Below are 12,942 nucleotides of genomic sequence, written 5' to 3'. Positions count from 1 at the left end.
GGTGACAGTGGAGGGGTCACACAGAGTGAAGAGAACCTGGAGATTATTTGAGTGCTGGCAAGGAGCAGATGAAGCCTTGCTTTCTGGACATAGAAAGAGCCAGTCACTAACGGCTCTGAAGATCAACATGCTGCTTGCCAAGACTGGGCCAATGAGAGAGTTTGATAATGCCTCTGTGGTGACATATTTAAGAAGAAAATCAAAAGAAAGTCAGTGTTTTTCTCCTTGTAGAGAAGAGGAGGAGTTGAGAACATGTGAGGGAAACAACATGGCAACACCAAGGTCAGTGGAGAAGGCGGGGCAGGAGGTGCTCCAGGTGCCAGTGCCGAGATTCCTCTGCAGGCTGTGGTGATGACCATGGTGATGCAGCTGTGCCCTTGCAGCCCATGGGTCCATGGGGGATGCAGAGATCCACTCACAGCCCATGGGGATCCACGGGGGATGCAGAGATCCACTCACAGCCCATGGGGATCCACGGGGGATGCAGAGATCCACTCACAGCCCATGGGGATCCACGGGGGATGCAGAGATCTACTCACAGCCTGTGGGGATCCATGGGGGATGCAGAGATCCACCTGCAGCCCATGGATACATGGGGGATGTAGAGACCCACCCACAGGTCATGGGGAAGGTGCCCATTCCAGAGGGGTGGATGCCTGGAGGAGGCTGTGATCCAGTGGGAGACCTGGCAGAGAGAGGGGGCCCTGCTTCCGGCGGGAGCAGCCTGTTCTTGAAGGAGTGCACCCCGTGGAAAGATAGACCCATGTTGCAGCAGTTTTGGGAGGACTGGCTGCCCGTGCGAGGGACTCCTATTGCAGCTGCTGTGGTAGGGCTGCTGCTCACAAGAGTGGACCCACGCCAGAGGAGTTCACGGAGAACTGTCTCCTGTGGAAGGGGCCCCATGGCCTCAAAGGGGAAGGACTCCTCTCCAGGAGTAGCAGAAGAAAATCTCAGTGATGAACTGACCCAAAAACCCCCATGCCCTATCTCCCTGTGCTGTCAGTGGGAAGGAGGGAGGGTCTGGAGGTGAGGGGAAAGGTGTATAAAGGGATTATTTTGCTTCTCATTATCCTCCTCTGATTCTGGTAGTAATAAAGCCACTTTGAAACTTTAAGTTGAGCCTGTTTTGCCCTTGAAGTGTTTTCTCTGGGTTCTTATCTCACTCATAAATCCTTTGTTATATTTTTTTCCCTCTCCACTGCCCAGCTGTAGCAGAGGTGGGTGAGTGAGCAACTCTTCTGGGTGCCTGGTGTTGGGCCAGTGTCAAATCACAACATTTGCATAGTGTGAGTGTGCTTGATACCAATTCCAACTAGTGAAATATCTGAGAACTGACTATAACAACAGCAGCTGGGCCCTTTAGTCATGTGCTAAAGGAGGTATGAGGTACATATCTGTCCCTGTGTGCTGGCCATGTACACCAGACAACAGAACAGAGGAAAAGGAGGAGATGAAGCTGTGAGCTGTTCTCAATCACTGTTGTTTTCTATCTCCACTACCAGTGTATTTTGGATTGGTGGTCTAATCGCCATTGGCTGTAGAGTAGCAGGGGATGTCTTCATCAGCTCCAAGGGAAAGGGCACAAAGTAAAATCCACTGCAGGTGCTCCCACCCTCTTTTTCCTCTATCTTTTTTTTTTTTTTTTTTTTTTTTTCCATGAGCAGACTGGAATACTTGCCTACAGGAAATATGAGGGGCAGACACTAAGATGCAGTGGAGATCCTGCAGGTTGTCCATCAGCCTCTCCTGTGGAAGGAGGGAGAGCAACATGCCCTCACAAGACTGGCATGGGGAGATAAAGACAGCAAAAGAAAGAGAAAAGTAGAAGAAGGAAATAGCAATCTGAAGCTCTCTCATGTGCCCAAACAATGGAGACCTTGGGCATGAAGGTGAGAAGCCCAAGAGTGGTGCCAAATTTCTGACAACTTTGCCATAAACAAGTCTACAGGCATGAAATAGGTTCACATCACCTGCCCACAGGGGATGCTGCCAGCCCTTGATCTGAGCATTGTGCCTCTGCTGATGTCTTTCTGCCCTCAAGTTCTTGAACCTCTCATTTTGACACTTACAGAAGTTTGCATAAAAGAAAGCACGTGGAATGCACTAGGAAATAAAAAGGCACAGTGCAGGAAAACAGGACACAGCCCCATTATTAGCTGGGATAGTTTGCATTTGACATGAGCTGGTCAGAAAATTAGGACTTCCACAAAGCTGCCTCTGGGCCTGAGGCAGGGCAGGACTGCTATAAAAGGCAGCCCAAGTCTCTGCTCTCTCATCCACTTCTCTCACCTCCTCCTCAGGAATCAGGTGAGTGGGAAGCCTCTTCTCCTCCTGCTGCTGCTTCAAGGCCAGCTCTTGCCTGGCTGGAGGTCTCAGCTGAGAGGGGCTGTCATAGCGCAGGGCTGGGAGTTGCTTGTGCTGGGAGAGGGCAGGGGAGAGAAGGTCTTGTGCAGACAGAGAGAGGCTGGCACTTGGCTGAGGTGGCTCCTGGGCTTTGAGCTGGGCACTGCAATGTGGGCCAGGAGGTGCCTTGGCTGCAGGGTGTTTGGGTGCAGTGCTGCTTCTCATGTGTCCTCACTTTGTGCTTCTCGCTGCCTTCCATCCTAGGTGTACCTGTGAGCCCGAGCCATGTCCTGCTGCCAGCCATGCAACCCTTGCTGCCAGCCCTGTGGCCCCACTCCACTGGCCAACAGCTGCAATGAGTGCTGTGTCAGGCAGTGCCAGGACTCCCACGTTGTCATTGAGCCCTCACCCGTGGTGGTGACCCTGCCCGGCCCCATCCTCAGCTCCTTCCCACAGAACACTGTGGTGGGATCCTCCACCTCTGCTGCTGTTGGCAACATCCTCAGCTGTGATGGAGTGCCCATCAACTCTGGAGGCTTTGACCTCTCCTGTATCACCAGCCGCTACGGTGGCAGCAGATGTCGTCCCTGCTAAATCTGCTGGCAACATCCTCGGGCAAGAACCTCTATGACCTCAGCATCTGGTCCTAGTCAGGAGATAGAGCTTTGGGACATTGTAATTAGAATTTCAAACCATTGTCCCGTTCTTCTCCTCTCTCTTTTTGCTCTTTCCTTTGCTGTCCATGTCTCCTCATGCCAGTCTGGTGGAGACCTGTTGCCCTCCTCTCCCTGTGCAGGCCGAGCAGAGGGACACCCCCACTGCATCTTAGTGGCTGATGCCCTCTCTGAGCCACTCTGAGTATTTTTTCCTCCACATTCAATAAAGCTTTTTTGCATCAATGTATGTGCCTCTGAGTCCTCCTTCGTTCTGTAACAACTTTTTCAGTCTGCTCAGGGAAAATAGCTGGAGAAAGAAAATGGTGGGATTCCTTGTTGTAGATTTTCCTTTGTGCCTTTTCCCTTGGAGCTGACTAAGTCATCCATAGCTTCTCAGTAGCCAAAGGCTGGGAGACTCCCTCCAAAGGGTGGCAGGAATGGGGAAGGGAAAAACAATTCCTGGGACCAGCCCACAATCTCATCTCTTCCTTCTCCACCACTCCCTTACCTAGTCAAGGCTCCATGGCAAGCAGACCAACACAGGCAGATGAGGTGCACTCCCTCAGCACAGGCAGGCAAAGCTGCTGTCCAGACAATGCCGGGCTGAGACAATTCACACGTTGGGATTGGTATCAGCAGTACTCAGGGTACCAGTGGTAAATGACTTCTTGTTGATTTTGTGCAAATGACTTACTGCTTACTAAAGGTTCACATTTCTTCCACTTATGGGTGGATGTTATCTGAACATCATCTTCCCTTTTGACCAAACCAGTGCCCATGAGTATCAGGCAAAGGTTGATGGACCCAGGTGGACAAATGGTCTGCCAGACCAAAACCCAAAACCCCAAAACCAAAACTCTTTTAAGTGTCACACTGAACGAGATTTTGAGGGCTTTACATTTTAATTGGCTCAGCAAGCAGGGTACTCTTGAGGTGATGAAGAGGTATTTTATACAGAGAGACCTGCTCCTTGCAGAATGAAGGAGAAATTAATTTTTGCTTGAAACCGATATTCTTTAGCAAAAAGATCATAGAATACTGGGTAAAAACTGCTCTGAACTGTTCTCCACTGTTATAAATAACTATGTAATCGCTGGCTTTTGCATTTTTGTATTGGTTTTTGCAAATTATTATTAATCACAACGATTTTAATATAGTGCTATATGTAACTACTTTTAACTGCTTTAATATAGTATAATCTGTCAGTTTTTGTATGCAGTATGTAGCTTATATATAGTTTAGGCTTTTGCAAGGTATTAAAACAGATTATGTGTTAATGTTAAATGCCTTTATTTATGTTAAGAGCTGTGTTGGTTCAATGTACTTGTGGAGTGTCTTATCTGAATGATAACAGTGAAAAGAACCAGGAAAATAAACACCAAGGGAAAAATGCAAGGAGAGATTTAATACTGTCCCTCCAGGTTATCAGAAAGTGTCAAACAATGAAATGGAGCTTTGAGAAGAAATGAAATATATAAATTTCATCTACAGGATGGCATGAAGACAAGTCAAAAGTCAAGACAGGTGAAAAAATTCCTGGAACGTGTAAACCCACAGGAATGTTTGAATATGTATAATCCTCATGAGTATGCATTTAACCAATGTAATGAAAAAGTATGTAAGAAAATTGTTTTAAGCTAATGAGCTGCTCCTGGCAGTTTGCCAAGCACCTCAGCACTGGGTACTGTCCCTTTTATCCCTTATTAAACTTTAAAAAATTTTAAAGAGCGAGCCTTGTTTCTCACATCCACTAATAGAATTGCTAAAAGCTTATAAACATTGTCCAACTTAATAAAGAGCAATGCAGGCTAAGGAAAATTGGCAAAATCTGCAGTTAGTTGCAGAGAAAACTTGAACTTTGGCAAGAGATGGAGGGGGGAACCCCAACAAGGGAGAAGACCTGGTATCCATACCAGTGTAGGCTGAACTCTAAGAGAAATATGCTGTGGAACAGCAACAGAAAGATCTGATTGAGTTGCAAATAGCCTTGGGGGCTGAAACAATAGCCCACCTCAGGGCAGATGAGAATGGAATGCCCAGAAGAAGCTATCCCAAAACCTGAAAAACTAGTTAAACAAACTTGTCCAAAGCCAAAGAGCTTTGGAGCTGCAAATTAACACTGTTGGGAAAGGTGTGGAGAATTAATTAGAGTTTTTCAGCCCTGAGGAAAAGGTAGACCTCCTTAATTGTGATGTCACTGTCCTGGGCCCTTGTGGGTTTAATGCTGTAAAACCAAACCCTCCCTGCACCCTTAACTCCACCCACCTGTAAAAATTGAGGAGGCAGAGGGGGAGGCAGGACTCCCTAATCTTGGTATCACTTCACTCCACTCCGAAGACAAGGGGTTTGAGTCAGCAAAGCCAACCCTCCACTTCCCTTCACCCCAAGCTCTGCCCACTTGTAAAGACAAAATTCATTTATCAGGAGGCAGAGTACACAGTAATATTATCTCTGCAACAGAACTGCTTAAGTTACAAGGGAAAATTTGCAATTGTCCCAAAGAAAATGAAACAGAGAAGGTTTCCAAAATTTCACTGATGGGGGTTGTCTTGGTTTAAGATAATTTAAAGAGCTGGGCACTCTAAAATGAGTAATCTTCCCTTAATTCTAACCAATCCCTTTCCACCAATAAAGAACAAAATACGAGTAGATATAAGCGAAAAAAAATAACAGTTTACTAACAAACAGAACAGGTAAAAAATAATGGTAAATTACTGCTAGATACAAAATTGCTGAACCTCAAAAAACCCATGGAACCAAGAGAGACATGAAATTCCAGAAATACCCTTCCCAAGGTGTCTGCATGGTTTGAGGGACAAGGGGAAGGCGGCATCACACCCTCTCCTTCCAAGATGGCAGGTGACCATGTGGTCCTGGGAAAAAAGGGGCAAGATAATGGTAAATCCTACCTGGAAAGGCAAGAATGTGTAGAGCAGTTCTAGTACCTGATGAAGACTTGCCAGCTCACGTGGAGTCTGCGCTGCTGCCACTTCCTCCTGCCATTCATGGGGCTCCCCTGGTGCTGCTGCTGTGCTCTGCACTGTGCTTGTGGTGGATGGGAAATGACAGGTCTGTCCACAGCAGCATAGGGAGGTCTGACCCCAGGAACTTGCTCGCTTTTTCGCTGCTGGCAAAGTTTTTGAAGTTCATTTCAAAAAAAGTTTCTAATTGTGAAGTGCAGTCTTTACAAGTGGCTACAGTTGTAAATCCAAAGTAACTACCTTCAAAGCCAAGATCCCACCTTCACCAAAAGGTGAAGAAAAGAAAAAGGTGCCATGAAAGAGAAAGAGTCTCTGTTTCTGTATTCTTCTTTCCTGGAGTGGTGGCTAAACCATCTTGACCAGCTTGCTGGAGCATGGCTGCCTATGGTGACAGGCAGCACCTGTGCAATTCACCTCCAGACCGCTCAAAACTGATACCTGTAGTCTCTCTGAGACAAGGGAACGAAAACAAAAAGAGAATCCAAAACTGAAGAAACTCAACCCAAGCAAGACGAAGAGACCAGCCAGGCAGTAGCCCATGGGGTGTTTGGTTCACAGGAATAGGGACTGTGACAGCATAGCCTGAATATGGCAGATATTGATATCAGCTTGTGATTCATCTCAGCCTCGCAAGTCTGGCAGGCAGCCAGGCCTTGCCAGGTGATAAAGAAGTGTATGGGTTGCATATATCATCTGTCTTTGACCATCTGTGCTGACCACAGACCTGTGGACCGTATGATGAAGGGGAGGAGAAGGCAGAGGCGAGGTTGTGGGCTGTCCCCAGAACTTCGTTTCCCATCTCTATTGCTGTGACCCTTCAAAGCCAGAGTTTCCCTGAAGGCCATTCTCTGTGGAGTAACCAGGGAAGATTTTGAAAGCTCCAAAAGAAAAGCCATGAAGTGAAATTCACTGCAGGGAGTCACAACACTTGCTTTCTCCAACATTTTTCTTGACTTGACTGGAAGAGTTGCCGTGGAAAGAAGGAGGATTTGGAGGCCATGGCTTGGTTGCAAAGTGACTTTATTAAGTCTAAAGAAGAAAAGAAGGTGCCTCAGAGAGAGCACTTGGAAGACCAGTAAGATGCAGTAGAGTTCCTGCAGGTTGTCGATCTGCCCACTCTAAAGAGAGACGGAGAGGAAGGGAAACAAGTTCTCTCTCCCATGTTGGTCTGGGGAGACACAGATAGCAAAAGAATGAGACGAAGGGGAGAGAGGAGAAGAAGGGGACAATGGCTTAAATTCAAATTACAATGTCCCAAAGCTCTATCTCCCGCATAGAAGCAGGTCCTGAGGTCATAGAGGTTCTTGCCCAAGGATGTTGCCAGCACATCTTTAGCAGGGACGGCATCTGCTGCCACCATAGCAGTTGGTGATGCAGGAGAGGTCGAAGCCCCCAGAGCTGATGGGCACTCCGCCACAGCTGAGGATGTTGCCAACAGCAGCAGAGGTGGAGGATCCCACGGCGGTGTTCTGTGGGAAGGAGCTGAGGATGGGCCCGGGCAGGGTCACCAGCACAGCAGGCGGCTCAATGACAACGTGGGAGCTCTGGCACTGCCTGACACAGCACTCATTGCAGCTGCTGGCCAGCGGGCAGGGGCCGCAGGGCTGGCAGCAAGGGTCGCAGGACTTGGGGCAGCAGGACATGGCTTGGGCTCACAGGTGCACCTGGCACAGAGGGCAGGGAGAAGCACAAAGTGAGGACACATGAGAAGCAGCACTGCACCCAAACACCCTGCAGCCAAGGCACCTCCTGGCCCACATTGCAATGCCAAGCTCAGGAGCCCAGGAGCGATCTCAGCCAAGTGCCAGCCTCTCTCTGTCTGCACAAGACCTTCTCTCCCCTGCCCTCTCCCAGCACAAGCAGCTCCCAGCCCTGCGCTATGACAGCCCCTCTCAGCTCAGACCTCCAGCCAGGCGAGAGCTGCTCTTGAAACAGCAGCAGCAGGAGGAGGAGGAAAGGAGGCTTTCCACTCACCTGATTCCTGAAGAGGAGGAGGAGGTGAGAGAAGTGGATGAGAGAGCAGAGACTTGGGCTGCCTTTTATAGCAGTCCTGCCCTGCCTCAGGCCCAGAGGCAGCTTTGTGGAAGTCCTAATTTTCTGACCAGCTCATGTCAAATATGCACCATCCCAGTTAATGGTAGGGGCTGTGTCCTGGTTTCCTGCACAGCAGCCTTTTCATTTCCTGGCTAATTCTTGGTGCTTTCCTACATGAAGGGTCATTTCTCTAAGTGCTGGGATGAGAGATTCAAGGATTTCCTGGGCAAAACCAAGGCTGAGTGCATTTAGAATGCTCAGACCATCACCTGGCAGCATTGTCTCTGGACAAATATGTTCTCCTGTGTCATTCCTGTGGGTTTGGTTTTGTCCAAGTTGTCAGGAAATGGGCGTCAGTCTCGTGCTTCTTACGCACGTGCCCAAGGACTGCCATGTGAGGGGTCATGACACATCATTTTCTCTTGCTTTTCCCTCCTCTCCATGATGGTCACCCACTGTTGCACACTGGCTTGCATCTGCTGGGAGGGTTGGACCCCGTTGCTCCTCAAACAGTGCTCAGAGGAAAATTGTGTTGGCCTCATTTGGCACATCTTCTTTCGGTGCACTCTCTGTGAGTCCTCTGGGAATATCAGGAGGTTTCTGGGGCCTGGTCCTTGTCAAGGATGGCTGAGTAATTTTCTTCCGCACTCGTCCCCAGTATCTCGTCAGCAGAGTTCCCAGAACTGCACATCTTTTCTCTCTGTTCTTGAGTCTTTGCCGACTCTGTGTGACCATACCCATCTTTGCATTCTTCCGTGCTGGTGTGTTTGAGCGCACATGTATCATTCTGTGCTTGGGTGCGCCTCCTGAGGGCATGTGCAGGTCAGAGCAGCAGGACTCTTCCCTGGAGTGTTCATGGTCGCAGAGAGAAACACGTTTCCTTTGGCATCAGGAATGGCACTTTGTATGCAATCTACCGCTGGAAGGGTCATGGCTTCAAGCTGGCAGAGAACTAGCACTGACATCAGCTTCTGCCTCCAGCACTCTCCATTTCTTGTTTTATGGAGAGGGAGAAACACCAAGGCAGCGTGCCCACTTCTGCAGGTTGTTATCATTCAGTGGATCCCCCTCTGGTGGAACGTTGCTGGTGGCCAGGGTGGGACCCAGGCTCTTCCTGTCCAGGCCAATGTCAGATGCACTTGCACATCTCAGCAGCCAGGTGCTGAGTGAGCAGGGCTGAGCCCCCCCAGCAGCTGCGTCTTGGACTGAAGGAACCCATATTGAGGTGTTGCTCTACTATGATATATAAGACAGTTGGCTCTACCCACATAGCATAGCTGAGTGCTGCTCCCTTCCCTTTAGAGGCACTTGAGGATTAGATTCTTCCCTGTTGATTATTTTTCCTGCAGGAATTTTGTCCCATTATTTACAGAGCAATATTGACGACTGGGTACTCAAGAAAGACAATCGAAGTGCCCATAGTCAGGTGAGAAGGGCACTTGGCTGCATTTCCACTTTCTGTGGCCTTCTCCTGGAGGCCAGCGATTGCGAGGTATTTGGCCTGGGAAAATGGGGCTGGTTGCAGCCCCTGGCTTTCTTTCTCTCTCAGATTTCAGAGGGGAGAGAGGCTGCAGCACTGCAGGGATGATACGTCACCACTGTGTGGTTCCGTCCCCTGCTGCCTTTCTTCTACCATGAGTGGAGCTCTGCACGTAACAGCCGGTGTTGCACTGTGACTTTCTTAACACTCTACCTCACTGAAAGAGGGAAATTTCACCATATGTCCAGGTGCTCGGAATCCCCACCCCACCCTTCTGTGCCCTGCTTGGAGCTGGGCTGCCACTGCGGAGACCCCTGCTGCTTCTTTGGCACTGCCCTGGGTCAGCCCCGCAGCCCCTGCCTGTAGAGACATCCCCGCAGCTACAGCTGCAGAGCTTCTGTTAGATCTCGTCCACCCCCCTGGGGTTTTCCTTGTTCCTGCCTTTCCCGCTTGTTCCACCCGAGAATCCAGCTGGGGCATTGTGATCAGCTGTCCCTCAGGCTTTGTAAAGCCATGCCTTTCTTCCAACCCTTCCCGTCTCGGTCAAGCTGCCATTACCGCATGACGCCCGAGCTCGCCCCACAGCGCCCTCTGCTGCCAAGGGGGAACCATTGCACCTGCCCTGCCTGGCCGGGAGCCAGCAGCGCCCCTGCTGGCTGTGTCCGGAACTGCACCAAGGGGAAAGTGCCCGTGGCCCAGAGAGGCCCGGATTGGGTGTCTGGTTCTGCTTGGTGTTCATGCCGGTGTTGTTGTTTGTTTGCCTCATTATACATACTAGTCAAGAATTGCTCTTCCTAGTCTGATATATTTCCCTGAATGCCACTGAATTTCAAAATTACAATAATTCGGAGGGAAGGGGTTTACATTTTCCCTTCCAAGGGAGTTTCTTGTGTTCCTTAGCAGACACCTGTCTTTCAAACCAAGAGAGTGGCCTTGCTGGGAGCCTTGGCAGATGGTGCTGCCAGGAGGCTTGAGCCCAGTCAGGTCCAACTTATGTTCCCACAGGCGGAGGTCTCAAGGCAAAATTCAAGTACTTGGCCCTGAAGAGAGTCACAGCTCCAGCTGTGACACATCTGTGCCTGTATCTGGCCATGGACCGCACCAAGCTCAGCTTGGACTCTGACATATGTGTGACTTGCCAGCTTGACTTGGGACATTCCTTCCCTCTGCAAACACTGCTGGTGATCACTGGATATTGTTGAAGCTTGAATAGTGTCATGAATCCTCATCCTGACCTGGTCTCTGTGACTCCCTGACTTGTCTTTGGCCTTTGACTCCAGCCACATGGAAGACAGAAGCTCAAGGCAGAACATGAGCAGGTCATCATAAAGTTTGTGCATGCATGCAGCCCTGGGACCTTGCAGGGATTTTGGAGAAAGCTGGGGTAGCTCTGCTGTCTGTGATGTGCAGTGCTTGTGTAGAAGAAAAGGCAATATTGGAGGTATTTGGTTACCAATCCTTACTTGTGAATCCCCTCAGCCCTGCATGTCTGGCCAGCAGCTGGGCCCTGCTGAGTGCTGAGGGCCTGTGTGAGGTTTGTATCTCATCTCCTTGTTCCCAGGTGTGCTGGCCACAGGCCCCAGGCCAAGGAATGAAGGAAGGACAGGACGAGATGAGTTGTGGGCTGTGCCCAGGCATTGTTGTTTCCCATCCCCACTCCTTTAGAGCTAAAGTCTCCATGATGGCCTTTAGCTGGCAACCAGCCAGGGATGTTCTTCATCAGCTCTAAGAGAAAAAGGTGGAAAATAAAATCCACTATGGCGAGCACCAGACATTGCTTTTTCCACCTTTTCCCTGAGCCGACTGGAGGAGTTGCCCCAGAAAAACAGACGACACAGAGGCTGAGGCTCGAATGCAACACAATTTTAATAGGTTTAAAGAAGAAAAGGAGATGGCTCACAGAGAGCACCAGGAGCAGCCACTAAGATGGAGCTCCCATGTGGTGTTCTTTGCTCTGCTCTGCAGAGGAAGGAAGGACGGCTGGTTCACACTTGACTGCCTTGTGGAGTGAGAGACAGAAAAGGAGAGGAGAATAGAACAAGGAAGTGATGGTGCAAAGCTCTAAATACAATTTTCTGAAGCCCTATTTCCTGCCTAAAACCAGGCTTTGAAGCCTTGGGCGTTCTTGCCGGAAGACATTGCCAGCACATCTTTAGCAGGGACGGCATCTGCTGCCACCATAGCAGTTGGTGATGCAGGAGATGTCAAAGCCCCCAGAGCTGATGGGCACTCCGCCACAGCTGAGGATGTTGCCAACAGCAGCAGAGGTAGAGGATCCCACGGCGGTGTTCTGTGGGGAGGAGCTGAGGATGGGCCCGGGCAGGGTCACCAGCACAGCAGGCGGCTCAATGACAACGTGGGAGCTCTGGCACTGCCTGACACAGCACTCATTGCAGCTGCTGGCCAGCGGGCAGGGGCCGCAGGGCTGGCAGCAAGGGTCGCAGGACTTGGGGCAGCAGGACATGGCTGGGGCTCACAGGTGCACCTGGCACAGAGGGCAGGGAGAAGCACAAAGTGAGGACACATGAGAAGCAGCACTGCACCCAAACACCCTGCAGCCAAGGCACCTCCTGGCCCACATTGCAGTGCCCAGCTCAGGAGCCACCTCAGCCAAGTGCCAGCCTCTCTCTGTCTGCACAAGACCTTCTCTGCCCTGCCCTCTCCCAGCACAAGCTGCTCCCGGCCTGGTGCTATGACAGCCCCTGTCAGCTGAGACCTTCAGCCAGGCAAGAGCTGGCCTTGAAGCAGCAACAGCAGGAGGAAGAGGAGAAGAGGCTTCGCACTCACCTGATTCCTGAGGAGGAGGAGGTGAGAGAAGTGGATGAGAGAGCAGAGACTTGGGCTGCCTTTTATAGCAGTCCTGCCTTGCCTCAGGCCCAGAGGCAGCTTTGTGGAAGTCCTAATTTTCTGACCAGCTCATGTCAAATGTGCACCATCCCAGTTAATGGTAGGGGCTGTGTCCTGGTTTCCTGCACTGCTGCCTTTTCATTTCCTGGCTATTTCTCGGTGCTTTCCTACATGAAGGGTCATTTCTCTAAGTGCTGGGATGAGAGATTCAAGGATTTCCTGGGCAAAACCAAGGCTGAGTGCATTTGGAATGCTCAGACCATCAGCTGGCAGCATTCTCTGTAGACAAGTATGTTCTCCTGTGTCATTCCTGTGGGTTTGGTTTTGTCTAAATTGTCAGGAAATGGGCATCAGTCTCGTGCTTCTTACGCACGTGCCCAAGGACTGCCATGTGAGGGGTCATGACACATCATTTTCTCTTGCTTTTCCCTCCTCTCCATGATGGTCACTCACTGTTGCACACTGGCTTGCATCTGCTGGGAGGTTTGCGCCCTGTTGCTCCTCAAACAGTGCCCAGAGAAAAAATTGTGTTGGCCTCATTTGGCACATCTTCTTTCGGTGCACTCTCTGTGAGTCCTCTGGGAATATCGGGAGGTTTCTG

At 50.2% G+C, this 12,942-nt stretch overlaps 1 protein-coding gene and 2 pseudogenes across 1 annotated transcript; 1 reads left to right on the top strand and 2 right to left on the bottom strand.

Annotated features, from left to right (window-relative positions):
• The first annotated feature begins 2,297 nt into the window (after positions 1-2,297).
• On the top strand, positions 2,298-3,117 carry LOC119712150 (feather keratin Cos1-1/Cos1-3/Cos2-1-like). The gene is made up of 2 exons (XM_038163062.1): positions 2,298-2,307; positions 2,608-3,117. The coding sequence occupies exon 2, from the start codon at positions 2,629-2,631 to the stop codon at positions 2,935-2,937; it is 309 nt and encodes a 102-aa protein (XP_038018990.1). The 5' UTR covers positions 2,298-2,307; positions 2,608-2,628; the 3' UTR covers positions 2,938-3,117.
• Positions 3,118-7,311: 4,194 nt separating this feature from the next.
• LOC119712141 lies at positions 7,312-8,090 on the bottom strand (annotated as a pseudogene).
• Positions 8,091-11,646: 3,556 nt separating this feature from the next.
• Positions 11,647-12,417, bottom strand: LOC119712155 (annotated as a pseudogene).
• Positions 12,418-12,942: the final 525 nt, after the last annotated feature.

The sequence above is a fragment of the Motacilla alba genome, chromosome 27 (assembly GCF_015832195.1).
Source record: "Motacilla alba alba isolate MOTALB_02 chromosome 27, Motacilla_alba_V1.0_pri, whole genome shotgun sequence".
In the NCBI taxonomy this organism is placed as follows: Eukaryota; Metazoa; Chordata; class Aves; order Passeriformes; family Motacillidae; genus Motacilla; species Motacilla alba.
Note: the sequence above shows the minus strand (reverse complement) of the source record. Positions and strands in the feature narration are given on the sequence as shown.

What these genes read in the sequence shown, in the direction of transcription:
- LOC119712150 (XM_038163062.1), top strand. Translation starts at nt 2,629, where the DNA reads ATGTCCTGCTGCCAGCCATGCAACCCTTGCTGCCAGCCCTGTGGCCCC.